Here is a 20,561-nt window from a genome sequence, read left to right as displayed (position 1 = left end):
ATGTTTCTGGGCAGATTAAAATCTTCAGAAGGCTGTTTATATAACAGTCACCAGTGTTTTTTTCTGTTTTTTACTTCAATGCTGAGAAAAGAGCCAGGGAAGAAAAAACACCACTTCCATTTGATATGGGCCGGTTCTACTTTTACTAGACATATCAATTGTCAATTCTTCTAGAGTCAAAATGTTGAACCATTCACATCTGTGCAAAATATATGTACTGTACATATATTGTACAATACAACAGAATACAAGTATAGCACCCAAACAGTTATATAACGCCAAAGCCAGCTATATTAAGTATATACATATTAAGTATAAATGTACAGTACATGCTAATCAGATTTAAGAAAACATATATTTAACATGGCAAATAAACACCAAAGCTCATAGCAAAGATTGTAGCCTTATTGTCTTCTGGAATTTATGGCCTTGTTTTGCCAAAAAAAATGTAAGTGGTTTCAGTGATTTTAGTGAGTATCTTCAGGGAAATTTCACTGTGTTCATGTAGTGACAAAACCAAAAACTATGTCAGTATTTATGTGGAAAAAAATAATATCCTGTATTTATTAATTTCTGTGTACTGAGTGTACCTCATGTGCACAACTCGATGAACTCACAAGCTACTGAATCAAGGTTATGAAATATAGAAAGTGCTCAGGATGCAAGCTATTAGATCCCACTTTTGATCAAATATTTCGAATGAATTAAATAGTGTTATGTAAGGGTTTTTTGTTGTTGTTAGTTCGCTGCACTCTCGTGTAAGGATAATCTCTCATCACGATAAACTCAGTTTAGGATTGTGTCATTTCTATGCAGCAAACATTTTGTCAACTTCAAAGGGATGATATTATTAATTCATTAGTAGTGTCATAATCCAAAATTAGCTTGAAGTCACATTCTGTCATTTCTTTCCCCATGTATTTATAATTGTTGATTTATAATAATATATATTTATTTGTATATTTTGCAACAAAAGCATACAAGGCAGCATCCAATTGCATCTGATGTCTGAATACTTGCATGTATCGACATTTAAACACTAGAAGCTACACTGTTAATTAGTGATCAATTAATGAATCATTGTTAATGTAACACAGACAATGTAGCTGACACTTGGTCAGCAAGCCAAAATATTGTGTTACATATCATACATTTGGATGAACGGTCTTCTGTTATCCTGACATACTTTCTTTATCGCACGCCCTCTACTCTAAATATACTTAATGAATGCACTATAAATAACCTGTCAGCATCTTAGAATGATGCTTGTTAAGAATGAATGTCAATAGACTTTTAAACATTGCTATGTAGTGAAATATGAAAGGCTTTAATAATGGGAACATTACCTACACACTTACTCCTGTGGCACACGTGCCTCATTTGGTGTTATCACCTTAATAAAATAGTGTATTTGTTCATAGATAAATGTAACATGTAAAATGATAACGGTCTCGTCAAGCTTAACATTCTGCTTCACATCACCGTCTTTTGCTTTAGCTGTGTCACTTCCTTCTCTCTTCAGGTGTCCGAATGCAACTGGCCATCCAGACAAGCCCCAAGTCTTCACAACCTGTTTGCTGTGTGTAAGAACATGCACAACTGGCTCAAGCAGAACCCCAAGAACGTCTGTGTGATTACATGCTCGGTAAGAGAAGAAGCACCATTTTTTTCCATATTAGTTCTAACTGATTAACATTCTGAGTTACAGCTTTGATTAATTTTCTCCTGATAGCTTATATTTTATTACATTATGCTTTTTTTTTATTTTTTTTTTACTTTTTACATTATGAGGTGCATTTTGTAAAATATTCCATTTATAGATGGGATTTTGTAGATGATGGTGTTTATTAAATCAGATTTCATAGTTGACATCTGCATAAACATTTGTTTGTAAAGTACATTAATTGGGTCAGATTTCATAGTTGACATCTGCATAAACATCTGTTTGTAAAGTACATTAATTGAGTCAGATTTCATAGTTGACATCTGCATAAACATCTGTTTCTAAAGTACATTAATAGAGTCAGATTTCATAGTTGACATCTGCATAAACATCTGTTTGTAAAGTACATTTATTGAGTCAGATTTCATAGTTGACATCTGCATAAACATCTGTTTCTAAAGTACATTAATAGAGTCAGATTTCATAGTTGACATCTGCATAAACATCTGTTTGTAAAGTACATTTATTGAGTCAGATTTCATAGTTGACATCTGCATAAACATCTGTTTCTAAAGTACATTAATAGAAGTCATGCGAAGCAGCATGTTGAAGTCAGTGAAATCTACATTGTTTTTGGATCTTACTGTATATTTCATATTTTATTACTGAATCTTAATGCCACTGTGGGGACAGTAAAGTAATTTTTATGTCTCCATTGCAGTACATTTTTCCTTCGTAACCTCGTTTTTTCCACTCATTTTTATGTGCAGTATTTTACTTTTTACTCTGCTACATTTCAGAATATCATGCTGTTCCTCACTGTACATCAGTTCAGTTAAATTGTAACCTGTCAATTCTGACCTTGCGGTTCTTGCGAGAGTTTAAACGCAGTACATGTATTTTCACTGTGTGTATAACAATTGAACGCTGTCTCCATAAAAAGGTACAGTATGATGTGCAGGAGAATAGAACACTGCATTGCAGATGGAAGAGCTTTTTTTAAACACATTGCAAACAAACCAAAATGCTAAGCAATACTGTACTTATGAAAGAAACTCATGATGAACTCATCTTGTGTTTTATGCATGCATTTGTATAAGTCCATCACAATCTTGTAAACGCTTTCTGATTCAGGCATGCAAATTATTTGGATTTTTTCCAGAACTATTTTGGATGGCTATCTCCAAAATAGTATATAGCATTAAATAATTTTGAAAGCTTTTGTGTTCATTTTCTCCATGTATGGCGAATTTCAGGACTTCCTGTAGTGAAGAATAATTCAATAAATGTGAAGAAGGCCATTGTGCAACAATAATTAAGACTAAGACATACACTTAACAAAGGCTTGGATTTACCTCAAAAATGTACCTGTTGCAGATTTAGAAGGTAACACAAGTCCATTTTACTTAATTTTAAAGGTTAAAGTTTATATAGCACTTCTAACAAAGGACATTGTCTCAAAGCAGCTTTATAGAAATAAAGGGACTATAAAGTTCTATAAAAAGTATAAGTTTAGTGCCAATAAGTTTGTTCCTTATAATATTAGTTGGTTTGTGCCTCTTAGTGGGCACATGTGCATTAATGGAGGTCATGCAATGAGGTTATGGGCTGAGAATATTTGAAAATGTGGTCTAAAACTATATATATAAATATAAATATATATCATTAAAAAAGAACAACACAACTTTTAGAAAATTGTGTACAACCATTACCAGTAATATTCAGTGTTTAATATGTTCAATGTTGTAAAGCATTTATGTGATATATCATTATAGTGTGTCTTTTTATGTCTCAGGATGGCAGGGGTCCTTCTGGGGTGCTGGTCTGTGCCATGTTCTGCTTCTGCCACCTTTTCACTAACCCGGTTAATGCCATGCAACTGCTCAGCGCCAAGAAACCCGGACAAGGCCTGTGGCCCTCACACCGGAGGTAGAAATAGTTCAAAACCAGAAATTATTAACCAAAATATTTTGAATTTGATCGAATTAGACGACCACAATTTAACAATAGCGGTAAATGTAAGTTTCAAATTAAGTGAGAGCCTTGATTACATTCAGTATATATTACAGCACAGTGAAATTCTGCATTTTTTAATGTTTGTTTTTTACTTTTTTTAATATTCCAGCTTGTTAGAAAATTGAGGTCAGAGCACTGGGTAAGGCATGATATAACACTACTGGAACAGAGAGGATTAAAAGCCTTGTTTAAGGGCCCAACAGTGGCAGCTTGGCAGAGCTGGGGCTTGAAATCCCAACCCAGAGCATTAACCGTGTAATAATAACTAAAAAAGGATTATCATTAATATAATAATAGCCTGAAGTACCTAAGGTACTGTTCATTTCCTGCTTGAAAAATGAATTATGAATGATGGAAATCCCCTTCACAGTAGTGGGTATCATAATGGGTATGCAACGTAACTAGCAAGAACATTATCCATTATAAACTGCTCAGTAACTGCCTTCGTAGCATTTAGCTAATGTTTTTTGGCTGGAAGGTGTATGAGTAGCACGGCAACCAATTGCTGAATTGGATCATATTAAGTTTATATGTAAGACTTATATGTAATTCTTTATTTTGTTAACAAAAGCACTGAATTTTATCTCCCAATAGGAGATATAATTTTTTTTTCAATTCAGGGAAATGTTGAGTTGTTTGCTTTTTTGTGTACCATTTACTGGTCCTATTGATTTATCACTTGCCAGATTGATATACTTGTGTGTGTGTGTTTGGTCAGGTACATAGGCTACGTGTGTAGCATGGTTTCAGAGAAGCCCATATTGCCCCACTCCAAACCGCTGGTAATCAAAACCGTCACAGTGAATCCCATACCCTGCTTCAACAAACAGCGCAGTGGCTGTCGACCTTTTTGTGACGTCCTGATTGGCGAGACAAAGATCTTCTCCACAGCACAGGAGTATGAGAGGATGAGGTTCGTCAGACAAATCCCTTTGGCTCCATGCAGAACAAGGCAAAGTGTAGAGGCATCTTTAGCTTTACGCATGCTATTAAAAATGCATTGGATCTGTGATAACTGTCATTAAATCATAATGATCATAATTACATCTCATGCTCATACTTTACATACACATACATGTGCCTTTGATAGATCAGGTTTCCAATTCTCTTTCAAGATAAGTGTCCTAGGACGTAGCATTTATATTGCATATTTAATTAGCGTTAGTAGATCTGTTGAGTCGTATATAAATAAGTGTTGGTTAGACATTCTTTTTTGCTTTAATTATGTGACATTTTATTTATAATGTTTCTACTTATTTTATACACACAGCTGAGGTTTTTCTAATGGAATCATTTGTCAATTGTTGCAGAATTTCAGTGGTGGTTGATGAAGTTGTCAGTAGTTTAAATAATCAGATGTTTTGTATTGTCAGATGTATAACACCTTTTAAGCTTTGCCTGAAATAACACAAATCAACATTTTACCTTGTGTCTGTGTTAAACTGGGTCACAAATATTTTAACGTCTTTGGTTCAAGCATTGAATACTACAAAAAGAGAAATATTTCGATTTGATAGTGTTACATGAATGTTCTCTGTGTTCTCTTCCACCCAGGGAGTACAGGGTACACGAGGGAAAGGTAATCTTTAAGCTGGGAGTGAGTGTCCAAGGTGACGTTGTGATCTCAGCCTACCACATGCGCTCCCATGCACTACAAGCCAAGGTGAGGACTATCAGAGGGAAAAGCTGGTTGCACACGTTGCATGAACAATTTTGTGTTTAAGTGCTTATCACTGCACACCTTAACAATGATAGACCTGTAATGGATGGGCATTCAGTGCCACCCAGATGAGGATGGGTTCCTTTTTGAATCTGGTTTCTCTCAAGATTTCTTCCTCGTAGCATCTCAGGGGGTTTTTCCTTGCCAAAGTTGCCACTGGGGCACTCATTAGGGATAAACAAACAATTATAGGAAACAAACCTATAGACCATTTCAACGGTCATCCATACATGTAAAGAAGTGACATCTTGGGTCTTTGGACGTTTCCAGGTTAGGTGGGTCATTCATGAACGATTCGATTAGTGATGGAAAGATTGGATCGTTATAGTGAGGGTTCTTTGAATCTCGTTCATCTAAATGAACAAATGTTTTTTTTTTTTTTTGAGTCATTTATTTTATTTCGGTCTTTTGATCAGAAACTAAATAAAATGGTACATTTTCAATAAGCAGATCCATCAACAGGTCTGAATAAATTTACTTTGACTATAGTTCCAATAACTGATATAATATATACAGTGAGGAAAATAAGTATTTAAACACCCTGCTATTTTGCAAGTTCTCCCACTTAGAAATCAAAAATACAAATAAATAGTTAAAAAATCATATATTGTGATTTTTGGATTTTTTTTTTTTAGATTATGTCTCTCACAGTGGACATGCACCTACGAGGACAATTTCAGATCCCTTCATGATTTCTAAGTGGGAGAACTTGCAAAATAGCAGGGTGTTCAAATACTTATTTTCCTCACTGTATTTATGTATGTATATATGTATGTATATATATATATATATATATATATATATATATATATATATATATATATATATATATATATATACAGCTAAGGACAAATTATAATAAACAGAATGTGTATCTTCACCTCTCATATCTATTTCTCCTTTTTTTTCACGCACACTGTTCCAACATGGATCATGTGTAATAATTATACTGTATATGCAATAAGCTGTGATGGATCATCATAACTATTATGATTAATTCATTGTAATAATTAATTGTGTAACCGCGCGAGCTTCACTGTTTTTAACCCCCCCTCTTTCTCTCACACACACACTCACACACACACACACACACACACAGACAACTGCCACCCAGACACAATCCGTGATTCAAAGTTGTAATACATTATTTAAACCTAAAATTTCACTCCCTACAATTAAATATAATTCAATTAGCAATGTGATTTATTATAATAGACATACAGACCCGGCCACGCACGTGCACCGCGCACTCACAAACCCCACGGTTACCATAACGAAACCAAACAGAGGCCAGCGTTTGACTTGCACCAGGTCTCACCAAGCATAAGATAAACATCATCCACAATATATTATCAGATATTACCGACTTCGTTACACGTTTTTTCTCACATAGACCCGCTCGGTCTCAAACAGATAAAAATACATGCCTGGATATGGTACGTTTGTAAACGATTAACGTTCTGAGTGAAAAGTTGCCCAATGTCTGATTTAGGGGTCCGGTTATTCCATATTATAATTATTTTTTTTAGCTTTTATAAATATCTTAACTGTTCTGTTTTAGCTCGACTTAAAATGCACGTGTTCATCAAGTCATTTTGTTTGAGAGTTCCGTGCTGTAAAATCGCGCTTCCGGAATGTTTTAGCACCAGACATGCGCAATATCGTCGCCTGTATTGTTTACATCCTTGAAATGGTCTATGGTCACTAAACTTATACACTCTTATATGCTTTTTTTTTTTTTTTACTGCTTTGTCTCTGTAAATCTGTGTTGAGACAGTGCCCATTGTTAAAAAAAAAAATTTGAAAAGAGATGAGCTGCTTTGCACTATTACTTTATTAAGTAATTTGATGATACTAATGCTCTGGTTTTTATAATATGTCTTATGAAATGCTTAATTCGTTGCAGGTGACCAACACACAGATATTCCAGATTCAGTTTCATACAGGCTTCATTGCCCCCGGCACAACAGTCTTAAAGTTTATGAAGTAAGCTTTAACACTTCTCTGTCTAATTTAATCCAAGACACAAGATAATGAAGGTGCAAATCTTCTCAAACTGGGATTTGGCCTGTCAGGCACCATGTAATTTTCTTAATTAGTATATATTCACTTTGCAGACACTTTTATCCCAAGTGGCTTACATTGAATATGCTGAGAACCTCTAAGCCACCACTCTTGCACTCACGAATGCTTCACTACTTTACACTCTTTTTATGCCCAATCTAAAAAGCATGTGTGTGTTCAGGTCAGAGCTAGATGCATGTGATTCTCCAGACAAGTATCCTCAGCTGTTCCAAGTGCTACTGGAAATCGAGGTGGAGAACATGGAAAAGCAGAAAGATCTCACGCCACCCTGGGAACAGTTTCCCACTAAAGACCTGAGCCCAAACGTGCTGTTTTCCTGCCACCAGGAACACAAGGATGCTCTCGCTGTTACAGGTGACATACAGTAACAAAAATGGGACTACACAGCTTTATACTGTATAGTCATTAAAATTTGACTGTACCATAGTGTGTGTTTGGCATTGTACTGAGTCTGTAATTCTGGAGCCTCCTAGCAATTTCCCAATTAGATTTTTTTGTTATGTTGTTCAGATCCAGCTCAGGTCCAAGGGGCCCCGGGTGGGCGTGTAGGCCCGAATGAGGAGAGCGAGCCCTCGGATGATGATATGCTCTCGCTGTCCAGTCAACAGAGCGGCGGCAGCGGCGAGAAAGCCAAAGGGGCCAGTAAAGTCGAGCCTCAGTCTGCTGTTCCCCCTCGACCCGCTGTGGATGTTGACCTCCTGGGACTGGATGGAGGTGACATTCCTCCTCCTCCAACATCCCCACAGCCTCCTACCACCACTACCACCGACCTGCTGGGAGATCTGTTTGGAGGCTCTCAGTTATCCAGTGGCCCCACATCTGCCCAATCTACTCCAAAAAGGACGACATCCTCGAGCTCACCTTGCCCCTCGCCTAGACCTGCAGACAGTAAGCACAATCTCAGGGTGGCCATTTACTAAACATTGATCATTATAGTAAGTAAAAGGCAACTGGAAAGTAGATCATGTTGTTTCATTTTGTTTTAGGAAGTCCTTTGGTTAATATATAATTTGGAAATAATTTATATCTATATATACTAGGAGTGTAACGGTATACAAACTTCATGGTTCGGTACGTACCTCGGTTTTCAAGACACAGTTCGGTTCAATTTAATTAACGCAGTTTATTATCATTAACATTCGTGAACATCAACAGTTTACAATTTTTTTTTTACTTTTCATTAATTTTTAAATAAAATGCCTGCTTTGTTAATAATTTATAAAAATAATACTTTATAGTATTTTATAAAAATAAAATAGAATAAATAAAATGCAATACTTTTTTTTATTACACTGATTAAATTAAATAATCAATTAAATTTCAACAAATTAAATTGATTAAATAAAAGGAAAAAATCATTCGTTTACATTTGTTAGACCCCTTTCGGGTAATATAGTTGTTTATATAAATGTGTTTTATACATTTTTATTTTCTAAAGATATGATCGATTCAACTGTGCTACTTGTTTTAGAATACTTTAACAAATGCCTTTATTCCATCCTTCATGCATTCACTCCCTCGATATGTGGAATTGTCAGGGTTTTTTTTTTCCATTTAAAAGAAATTCTTGAAGCTGGACATAACTTCTTCTTTCGGCTTATCCCATTAGGGGTCGCCACAGTGGATCATCCGTCTCCATACCCCCCTGCCCTCTAAATCTGCCTCTTTTAAACCAACTACCTGCATGTCTTCCCTCACCACATCCATAAACCTCCTCCTTGGTCTGCCTTTTTTCCTCCTTCCTGGTGCCTCCATCCTCAGCATTCTCCTACTGATATAATTCATGTCCCTCCTCTGCACATGTCCAAACCATCCCAATCTCGCCTCCCTCGCTTTGTCTCCAAAATGTCCTACATGCGCTGTCCCTCTAATTAAACTAATTTCTAATCCTGTCTATCCTCATCACTCCCAACGAAAACCTCAACATCTTCAGCTCTGCTACCTCCAGCTCTACCTCCTGTCTTTTACTCAATGCCACTGTCTCTAAACTATACAACATCTCAGGTCTCACCACAGTCCTATAAACTTTCCCTTTCATTCTTGCAGATACTCTTCTATCACAAATCACACCTGCCACACTTCTCCACCCACTCCACCCTGCCTGAAGCTGGACATACCAAGCTAAAGAATTGATAGCGCATTAACGCATTAGCCACTAACCAGAAAGAGGCTAGCAACTAACACTGGCACAGTAGATTAAAGATTCTTCATTTTTTTAACTTTTCATTTCACTTCAAGTTGTATCCTGCATGTAACCAGGTTTGTGACAAATAAAAAATCTTGAATTCATATCGCTAGTCACTTCCTGGTTAGCGGCTAACGCTGTTGATTCTTTAGAGTTTGCATGCATGCGCAAAACAATACTTATTTCCGGCACGGAGTGAGTATCTCAAAAAAATGCAAACTTGCGGTCCGCCACTTAATACGTTCCTGAGCAAACTCAGATAACTAGAAACTATGTTCCGGACGTAAAAAGGATTGCATTTGGTACAAGTGTGTACCGAACCGAAATCCCTGTATCGAAAGATTTCGGTACGAATACCGGTACCGTTACACCCCTAAAATATAATGGCTCAACAGACGTGTTTGTGGCCGGAAATTTGATCCAATACTTTTGCACTAGCATTACAAATTCAATGTAACTACCCCAGCAAGTCTCAATTTATTGCAATGTCACACAGACACCGGATCTCTTTTTAGCAGCTATTTAGTTTATTAAATATAAAATGAGCACAACGCTCACAAAGAAAATACCAAAATGACAACCAAATGTTGCATGTGTTTGATTATTTGGTCAATATGTAAATTTGTAGTAAGTTTCATATGTATCACATAGCATTATTCTTGTAGCTCCATTACTAATGAACCAAACACTGAACCCCCAAAATGTATTTATCAAGGTGACCATGTTTGGAAGATCAGGTCACTTTGAACACTAACATCAAGCCAAAATGGTGTTTGTGACTAAATTTCCTTTCTTTAATTCCTTTCTGGAGGTTTTGACCCGTTCGGGTCGGCGCCATCTGCCACAAAGCCTCAAGACTTTATAGGGGCCTTCCTGGGACCAGGTAATGTAGGGCAACCAGAGCCCTTACTGCATGCTGCATGCTTTTCATCTCATACTATGCAGAACATCAGCTTGGGCATGCGAATATATGCCCATGTGTGTGTCGGGCACCTTGCTTCCATTACATGCTCAGTGATTGTAGGGCAGTCTTGTGGATGCATTTTACTGAGTTGTTGAAGAAAGAATTAGATTTTGTCCTGATTAAAGAGATGATCATGTTTTAGGCATTATGTGATCTGTTGAAGATTACTATATACAGTATATATGTGCTTGGGACGGGTTAAAAGGTCTCTCATTATTAGTTTGACATGATAAATCACAATCAGAAAACGTTATCGATCACATAGTGATTCGTTGCAGTTGCTCACAGTAAAAGATTAAAATAAGGAAAAATTAAATAAATGAAGATACATATTAAGTTATATATTAAGTGAAGTGAAATGGGTAGCAGCATGAAAAGTTCAGACTACAATAATAGCTATAAAAGTTATTGCACAAGTAACTAATTATTATTATGCATTGAGATTATTGCACATAATTGGCCAAGATATTAACAATATATACGTAAGTGTTGCATGAAAATCTATAAATATAACTACTGTATCTAAATTATCTATATTGTGTTTAACACTCAGTTCTATAGTTTGATGGCCACAGGCAGAAATGATCCCCTGTGGTGCTCTGTGGTGCATCGTGGTTCTATGATTATGTCACTGAACATACTCCTCAGACTGACCAGTGTTTTATGTAGTGTGTGGGACGAGTTTTCAAAGATAGAATGCACTTTGGACAGCATCCTCCTATCAGACACTATAGTCAGAGAGTCCAGTTCCTCCCCAACATCATCACTGGCCTTACGGATCAGGTTGATGAGTCTGTTAGTGTCTGCCATTCTCAGCCTGCTTCCCTGAGAGAGCACTGGCCGCAACAGTCTCATAAAACATCCTCAGCATCGTCCTGCATATGTTGAAGAACCTCAGCCTCTTTAAAAAATTGAGGCGGCTCAGTCTAGTTTATTGTCTATGTAAACCCCCCAGGTATTTGTAATCCTCCACCATCTCCACACCGATGCCTCGAATAAACACATAAAATAAAATTTTGTAAAGCATCTGCCAGGGTGTGCATTACCAATTTACTTAACAGCAATCACATTAACCTCATCTCAGAGTCAATGATCATTACTTGAGTATTAAAAGCCCGTAGCTCTAACTTGTGTTAATCCCTGCCAGGCTGCAGCTCACCCGTGCCCCCCACTACACCCACCGTAAACATCTCGCAGCAGAGCGATATGGGAGGAGGATGGGATTGGGACAGACCAGCTCCCCCTGGCAAGTGAAATTCAACACCACATACACCAGAGCAGGACATCTACTGGAGACCTTATGAATTACACCTAGAGATGAGATGCCTTTAACAAACTAGCATGCTAATCACTTGAATAATAGTTTATGACCACATGATAATTTAATTAGAGGTAGGTAAATTCCAAGCTCTTTAATTAATTATATGCATTCTTAGCCTAACATTACTGTAGCTAGCTGTGTTAGCAGAATTGGACAGCTACTAGTCTACTGCTGGAGGAATTGCATTAGCAAAACTACTTATATGATTGGATTATTTGGAGTTCAAAAGAACATTAGATGGGTTTCCACACAGAAATTTCTGAATTCACTGAAAGCAAAGATTGTATTTTTTTTTTTTTTCATGCATATTAAATGTGCAGATGTGTTATAAAAACTTAGCATTATTTGGTGCTTTGTGTGAATGAAATACAACGTAAACAAAGGTTTTATGATGTTTATAATGTTTATTTGACAACTCCTTGTGTTAGCAGGTGGTAGTTTTGCTGTAGGCAGTAAATCAGCAGGTACGAGTCCCACTAGCTCTCTACACAACACTCCTACACACCAGGCCAAACCGAACACTCTGGATCCTTTTGCTGACCTCGGCAACCTGGGAGCCGGTTTGGGAGGTAAAGTTGAATGATTATAAGATGTCATTTTTTAAAAAGTTAAGTTACTGTCTCATATTGTCTGTATTGTCTGTATTGTCTTGTATAGACTGTTTTTGTCTTGTCATGTCTGTTTTGTCTTGTATAGGTTTTTATTTATGTCTGTACTTTTGAGAGTAACAAACAGCTGGAACCAAATTCCTTGTGTGTGTCAACACACTTGGCCAATAAACCTGATTCTGATTCTGATTCTGATGTGACAACAATATGTACAGAGCGAAAAGTTTATTCTCTACCAGTATAAATGATCCTGTCAGAAAACAAAAAGCTTCTTAATACTCAGTAATGCTCTCAGGATACATTCGTTGCCATGAACAATTTGACAACACAACATTGTTTTTTGATGTTTTTTCCTGTATCCCTCTTCCCACAGGAGGATCAGGATTCTCCAGTAAGCCCACCACTCCAACTGGTACAGGAGGAGGATTTCCTCCTATGAGTTCCCCACAGAGACCCAATGCCTCCCCCCAACACACCACAGCAGGCTGGCAGTCTGGCACGGCATTCCCCTTATGGCAGGCTGGAGGTCCGGGCCAGTGGCAGCCACAGGCCCAAGCCAAAGCCCCCGGACCTTCCATGACACACGGCTCTCCTCAGAATAGGCCCAACTACAACGTCAGCTTCTCCGGCATAGGTGGAACAGCGCCAGCCGGGAAAGCACAGCCTAGCATCGGTCAGTGATTAAATATGTGCTCGTGTTTCATGTCCCATTTCAAACGCACTGGTTGTAGTACGCTATTGTTTCTCTAATGTAGTTATTTCACTACGGCTTTCACTGTCTATGTATGGCAGACAATCCACATAATTGAAAGACAGAAAATACGCTGTAATTTAACAAAGAGTAAACTAGAAGCTTTCTATAAAATAATATTCAGTTATCATTTGATGAAGTAGTCGTGCATGTCATAATGTCTGTAATTTCCCAGACAGAGGACCTAAAAATGTGGGTATAAAGAGAGGCTGTTTATGACTGTTTATATCTATGCTAATTGTGCATGTTCTACAAGTTTTTTAATAAAAAACAAATAAAAATTGCTTCAGTCTACAAGGAATAAACCGTTATAGTGCTGTTTTAGAAAAAAATTTTGAGCTGTTGTAGTGGATATTGACTATTTTTCGATGAAAGCACACCCTTATGCTTATGCATCCAACACGATTTACTTTTATCAATATAGACAAAAATGACAACACAGTGCCTTCAGATGACTGAAATCCTCCTAATCCTCCTAATTTGTATGTGTGTAGATCATGGATTATTATTGTGTTTTTCTTATTTTTCGTAAGAAATTGAACATGGATGTTATAAAGGTTTAAAGTGTACTTTAATTTTAAATTCAAAAAGCATGTGTAGTAGGAAACTGTCAATTCTGGGTGTGTTTTAATGTTTTTGTATAAACTTTAGCAGTTACAATTTATCTGCTGAAGATAATTTTTTTTTACTTCAATTAAAATGCTCTGAAACACGTTTAGGAGAATAATCCAGGAAACGTTCATAATGTCAGGTCGAGTTAACGTCTATAGTCTTACGCAACTTTTTTTTTTCTATGTTCTCAGGTACCAAACCGAGGGTTGCTCATGCTGATTTTGATGACCTGCTTTCTGCCCAAGGCTTTACTGGCAGTAAGGAAAAGAAGGGCAGAAAGACTATAGCAGAGATGAGGAAAGAGGAGATGGCAAAGGAGATGGACCCAGAAAAAATCAAGGTAAGCTTTTTTTTTAGTTGATGACAACAGGGAATAGTTTGCTTACATATAACCAAATAATCAATTGTGCCTGAAGTTATACCATTACAAATTCCTGTAATCCTGTAATCCTCAAACCAATATTTTACCTACATGTCTCTTCAGATTATTGTTTCCTGTTAACGAATCCATTTTAATCATGGATTAGTCATAATTACTGAAGGCTTTGGCACATAAGCCCAGGTGTTTAATCAAAGCAGATTTAGTCGTTAAAGAGCTCCTGTGCTGTGTGTTTGCTGCAGATCCTGGACTGGATCGAGGGGAAGGAGCGTAACATTCGCGCTCTGCTCTCCACCATGCACACGGTGCTGTGGGAGGGAGAGAGTCGCTGGAAACCCATCAACATGGCTGACCTGGTTACTCCTGAACAGGTGAAGAAGGTCTACCGCAGGGCTGTGCTGGTCGTCCACCCCGACAAGGTGACAGAAGCGTGTTTGTTTCTGGCCTAGGAAGGCTTTAAGAACATTACAGGATTACAGGAATTTGACAAAAAGTTAATACAGGTGGTCCCCAAGTTACCATGGTTCAGTGTACGATTTTCAGATCTTGCGATGCCGATAGCGATACGACAAGATTGTAAAATATTTGAATGTTTGCACAGCAGGCAAACGTAGCAGCGTAAGATACGTTGGGACACTGCCAGGATGTACGAATCTCACGCCTTGTGAAATGCCTATAAACTTTTACCAGTGGTCAGAGATGTATAGAATATGATTTATTTAATATTATATACAGATGGTCCCCGAGTTACGATGGTTCGACTTCGATTTTTCGAGAGCGATACGACAAATATTTACAATTTCACACAACAGGCAGCAGCGTCCGATGTACGATACGTCGAACACGCAGCTGAGATGAGCGTATCTCTCGCCCTGTGAGATGCACAGTTCTCGCTTGCGGTCGACGGAGTATAATTGTCTAAGTGTGTATTTTTTTGTTCCAAACGGTTTCAAACAGCAAATTTTGTGCTAAAAGCATGTCTTCCAAGCGCCAAGTATGTCTCCTGCTGGTAGTGAGGAAAGCCATCAATTTAGAGCAGAAAAGAAAAATTATAAATCAGGCTTTCACTGTCACAGTCATAGCACCATCTTCGAATTTTTGACTTACAATGGGGTCATAGTAACGTATCTCCATCACAAAACCTGTATTATATCACCCCAGGGTTTCTGCGGAGTTTGAAAAAAAGTCTAAAAATAGAAAAATCCAAATTTTAGACATTGAAAAGTCTTCAAATTGCTGTTCCGGGATTTAAATAATTTTCAACAGGTCTTAATTTTCTGAATTCCATGTAACGCTACGTCTAGTGCTCATTGATAGGCTCCCGCAGCATTTTAGAATTTTTCGTTTGTTTTTGTTTTGGTTCTTTCTTTCACGAGTCCAAATATAATTCGCTGTGACTACAAATGAGACCAACATGTAACAGCCAAGCAGTTTTCTGTTATTTACACAACTCTCTCTTGGATTGTAACACAGACATAAAAGGGATTTGATTTTTTATAAGCTATGGCTTCCATGTGCATGTTTAACTAAGAATTTAGGGCTTGGCTAAGGTCAGTTGCTAACAACGTATTTGTGTGTTTTTGAGGTCATGATATAGGTCTTTAATTTCGTTCTAAATGGTAGAGAAATGGTCTTAAAAAGTCGTACATTTGTCTTGGTGAAACCTGCGGAAACCCTGTGCCCCATACCGATCACCGTTGTTTAAGACTCCTGAGCAGGCTCGGCCATGATATTTTCAAGTGACGGTGCGGGAATCGGACTGGCGGTATTCGGGGACTAGCTGTATATTAAATACTGGCAAAAGTATGAGGAAACATGACAATTTATATGTGCTGTATAAGTGCACGATTTTAGATTTCTTCCCTTTTTGCTGTTTTGCACTCTTCTTGAAAGACTCTGGATCCAGGCTGCAGGGATTTGTGTTCAAATTGTGTAATTTCAAATGTATAAATGGTGAATTCTTTTTTGTTCTCTCTCCAGGCAACTGGACAGCCCTATGAACAATACGCCAAGATGATATTCATGGAACTAAACGATGCGTGGTCGGAGTTTGAAAGCCAAGGACAAAAAGCTCTTTACTGAGACTCGCTGCACTGAGCCACTCCCGATTAGAAAGGCACGAGACGACGGGCACGTTCATCAGAACCCCCCTTCGATGTTCTCCTCTTTCTCCTACATCCTGCTCCGTACACTGCACACACTACAGCGTTCGTCTGCATACTGTGGCTCTGTGTGTCTGTAACGACGTACCTAAATGGTCTAAGAGCTAAAATTTATACCATTTCTCCCATTGAATACAGTATTTCACATTATTTTTTTTGGGTAGTTGGCTAGTGCAGCACCCAACCGACTTGCCACACATTAAACAAATCGAAGTTGTATATAATGGTGTAGACCATGTGCAGGTCTGAGATGACACTAAAGCGTGGCCTTATCGATACTTGAGAGATGAGAACAGAGGTCAAAAGTTAGAACATAAGAAAAACACTGACAGCATACAGGAAAAAATACTACCGTTTCACACGTCCGCACTTTGTGGACTGATAGTAGGGTTTTGAAACCGAAGCGCGGGGATGAAAAGCACAGAAATCAAAAGAGACTAGACGAGTTTTGTACATGCAGCTAGATTTACCGACATGTTTAACTACGTAAAGGTCTAGGAGTTGAATTTTTTTTTCCACTGACTACTGGTGCACCTACTGGTGTGTATGAAATGTGCTGCACTGTATTTTATGTTGTATTGTTTACAGAAGTAGTCTTAAGACAAAAAACGGTTTATTTACAGCATAGAGTCGAAACCAAGAATTAGCTACTAAAACTATTCCTACTGAAATAACGGAATAAACGTATCGTATCGCGGCGTGCGCTCGATTCATCGTGACAGGCGACTAGTAAAACTTTAACACTGGATAAACGACATTTATTAACATGTTAAATAGAAATGGGGTAGTACAGACGTTAGGGTGCTTGATTGAAAAATCACTTTAACATTACAAAAGTAAAATTGACACTAAATATTGGTGCCCTTTCAAAATTCATTGAATAATTTTCATCTGTTTTAATTTGCATTATTGTTGAGAAATAATGAACGAAGGTATATAAAGAGTCAAATATTAATTAATGACACCCATTTGTTGTTTTGGCTTTATTCAAATCTGTTATTCCGAAGTTTTAAGATGAAATAATGTGACTAGAGTTCCAGCATATTTAATGGGATGATCTCTTCTAATTCATATTGTGATAGTAATGAACCTCTGTTGAGACACTTTGGCTTGACAAAATGTTCTGACTGAATTAAAATGTGTGTGTGTGTGTGTGTGTGTGTGTGTGTGTGTGTGTGTGTGTAAGTGTGCATTGATGTCTATAATTCTATAATTGCTGTGTTGAGGAATGTGAAGGACAGAATCTGCATTGCTTCTTTTGCCATAGAGATCTTTCAGTTTGATTTCTCATATCATGTAAAGAAGACCTCATTGGTTCAGGTCGAACTCTACAATAGTCGGATTGCTTCAGTAAATCGTAACACAGTCCAGATGTAATGACTTTGAAATGTTGGACAGCCACAAACCTGATCTGCCTTTTTTCAATCGGTAAATTTGCACTGAACTGGCACTCGTAACTATGATAAACGTTAGACACGTGCATACCCACATACCTATTGCTCATCATTTTTAGGGCTCTGTGAGAAAAACTGGATCTTGCTGTTGACATTTAGGACACTTTTAAATCTTTCAGTCGACCGCCTCTCCGTCTCTGCAAAAGGACTTCCCTGAATGCGTTCTTAAAATATCAAACACCGATAGCTGGATCCCTGCATCTGGAATCATACATTCCTCTTCCCGCAACTGCTGTGGACTGAATGATGCCACCTCAAGGCTGTCCTGGTGTTCTGAAGCTAATCTGTATACAGTAGTGAACGTGTGGTGTTACCAATAATACTGTACTATGTGAGAAGGTGGTTTGGATACAGCTGTGTGTTTGCCTGTCTGCTGTTTCACCTTTACTGAAATGTGAACTTTACTTTTACGTGTTCCCTCCTTTGGTTTTACTCGTTAAAAAAAAAATAAGAAAGTGAGCTGCACAAATAAATGGGCAAGAGAGTACACGATCTGTAAAATTGTCTTTTCTTCTTTATTTCATATCAACAATTGAGACCCAAATTTTGAAAGGCTGGGGTTGAAAATATAGAAACAGAACAGGTTCATTGATTCAGGATAAATCCAGAAAGAAAGTTAAGCTGCTTAGATGAGCACCAGACTAAAAACCGATTTTTTTAGGCAATATATGAATAATATGAATAATGACTAATATGCAATTTAATAATACCGTAGAAATTTTAAATCATGTGCATAGATTTCGAATGCTTTGATGAACTTTGCTCTCTATGCACTTCTATAATTATCGTAGAAAAACAACATTGTAAAAGATTTGCATACTGGGATATAAATGCAATTTCTGCCATTATTTTAGGCAACACTAAATGAGAAGTTGAAAAAGAAAGTGTCTGTTGAATGCCCAAGCATCCTCAGCCTGTACAACAAGTTCATGGGTGGCGTTGATGCTTCTGACGCACTTATTGCATATTATTGCATCCACCTACGATCAAAAAAGTACTATCATAGGTTCTTTAAAAAAAATGTTGATATGGTCATTGCAAACAGCTGCTTGTTATTCCAACGTGATTGTGATTCACTGGATGTTCCATGAAAAAAGCAGAAGGATTTGTTTGCAGAGGCACTGATGTTAAAAAGGATTTCTAAAGATCTGGAGGATTTGGAAGATCTGGACTGGAGTAACTGATCAGTTTTAGCATCAATAAAATAAACTACATACCTGAGAATGGAAAATTTGTTTCATTATTTTTATGCCCATTTATGCCTAATGTCACTAATTTTCATCATAGCTAAATGTATATCTATTGTATGTGCTATATTCAAATGAACAATCTCCACTTAATTTAGCATCTGCTTGATATCATTTTTTTTATATAATTGTAAATATATTAAGACGACAACTAATATCTAGTGTTGTTATGACTGCATAAGTATTTCTAATCTACCATACTTTACCTTTGCTTTATTTCACATCATTACACATATTTCATTGTTTTGTAGACTGCGTATGACTGTTGCATGGAGAGTATATTTATCTCAATTAGTTAACATTTCTATCCAAAGCTATTTCCACTTAAGGTGAGATACAATTGCGCATTTGAAGAGCCTTGCTCAATGATCCAGCAGTGGCAAATTGATGGCTTTGGTGCCACAATGAACTACTACTGCTGGAAACTGTCAATAACTGGCGTTGTTTTGGAAAAAATACATGCTGTAATCTATCAGGAAAAGACCCACAAGTCTATATGTACTATTTGGGGCAAGTCGTTTTGAAAATGATCACAGTTTATTTCTTTTTTTTTGTGATATTGAAGAGAAAACAAACAAACAAAACCATTTATCTCTAATTGACTAAAATTAGTTTCTTTTCACTATATTTTCGAAGGGGGAAGTGGTAGCCCCTATTGGTTAAGGCGCTGAGTTACTGATTGCAAGGTTGAAGTTTCAAGCCCTTCTTCCAGCAAGCTGCAACTGCTGGGCCCTTGAGTAAGGCCCTTAACCCTCTCTGCTTTAGGGGTGCTGTATCATAGCTGACCCTGCACTTTGGCCCAGTATTAACAAGCTGGGATTTAAGAAAAAGGAATTTCAAGTAAACTGAAGTGTATATGTGACAGGAACCCTTGTGTACTCTCACTAAGTAGCTGTTCAGAAACGCGGTTGTAGAGTTTATATTTAGATACGTAATGACTTATCCAGAGTGAATAAATACAAAACCATCAGTGGAAACCATCACCGTGGACCTGTATTGATTGAGAGGTAAATTATTTAAGGATCTTTAATATTAGGGGGTTGTTGAAGAAATGCAGCTCAAAAATGCGATTTCAGTGATTTCACACAAGATGGCGGCAACAAGTGAGACTTTAGTGTGTTTGAGTAAGAAGAACTCACGTACAGATAAAAATGTAGAAAAATTGTCTCTTAAACTGTGATTTGCTCTCCAATAATAATAATAAAAATTGTAGCCATTATGCCTTTTTTTTTGTCTTTTTAAAGATAGGAACAGAATCTAATTTTACACCTATGTAAAACATCTGAACAGATGTTTGGAGGGGGTTTTTTTCTTTGTCAATAAATATGCAATTTTTATGTGTAGTATTAAATTATGATTTCCTTATTGTTTTTGGAAATGATGTGAAATTATAT

At 37.2% G+C, this 20,561-nt stretch overlaps 1 protein-coding gene across 5 annotated transcripts in view; it reads left to right on the top strand.

Annotated features, from left to right (window-relative positions):
- Window positions 1-18,409, top strand: part of dnajc6 (DnaJ (Hsp40) homolog, subfamily C, member 6) — a 50,468-nt gene extending 32,059 nt beyond the window's left edge. For 2 of the 5 annotated variants that reach the window (XM_046850611.1, XM_046850574.1), the window contains 14 exons: window positions 1,523-1,645; window positions 3,459-3,592; window positions 4,398-4,592; window positions 5,234-5,342; window positions 7,306-7,385; window positions 7,645-7,838; window positions 7,995-8,372; window positions 10,481-10,552; window positions 11,781-11,879; window positions 12,383-12,523; window positions 12,936-13,235; window positions 14,117-14,265; window positions 14,547-14,723; window positions 16,285-18,409. In XM_046850611.1, coding sequence (XP_046706567.1) covers window positions 1,523-1,645; window positions 3,459-3,592; window positions 4,398-4,592; window positions 5,234-5,342; window positions 7,306-7,385; window positions 7,645-7,838; window positions 7,995-8,372; window positions 10,481-10,552; window positions 11,781-11,879; window positions 12,383-12,523; window positions 12,936-13,235; window positions 14,117-14,265; window positions 14,547-14,723; window positions 16,285-16,386 — 2,253 coding nt within the window. In that variant the 3' untranslated portion in view covers window positions 16,387-18,409. The remainder of the gene's footprint in view (window positions 1-1,522; window positions 1,646-3,458; window positions 3,593-4,397; window positions 4,593-5,233; window positions 5,343-7,305; window positions 7,386-7,644; window positions 7,839-7,994; window positions 8,373-10,480; window positions 10,553-11,780; window positions 11,880-12,382; window positions 12,524-12,935; window positions 13,236-14,116; window positions 14,266-14,546; window positions 14,724-16,284) is intronic. The other 3 variants (XM_046850584.1, XM_046850602.1, XM_046850592.1) reach the window with 3 other exon arrangements.
- The last annotated feature ends 2,152 nt before the right edge of the window (window positions 18,410-20,561 follow it).

This window comes from Silurus meridionalis, chromosome 1, assembly GCF_014805685.1.
Source record: "Silurus meridionalis isolate SWU-2019-XX chromosome 1, ASM1480568v1, whole genome shotgun sequence".
NCBI classification, from domain to species: Eukaryota; Metazoa; Chordata; class Actinopteri; order Siluriformes; family Siluridae; genus Silurus; species Silurus meridionalis.
Note: the sequence above shows the minus strand (reverse complement) of the source record. Positions and strands in the feature narration are given on the sequence as shown.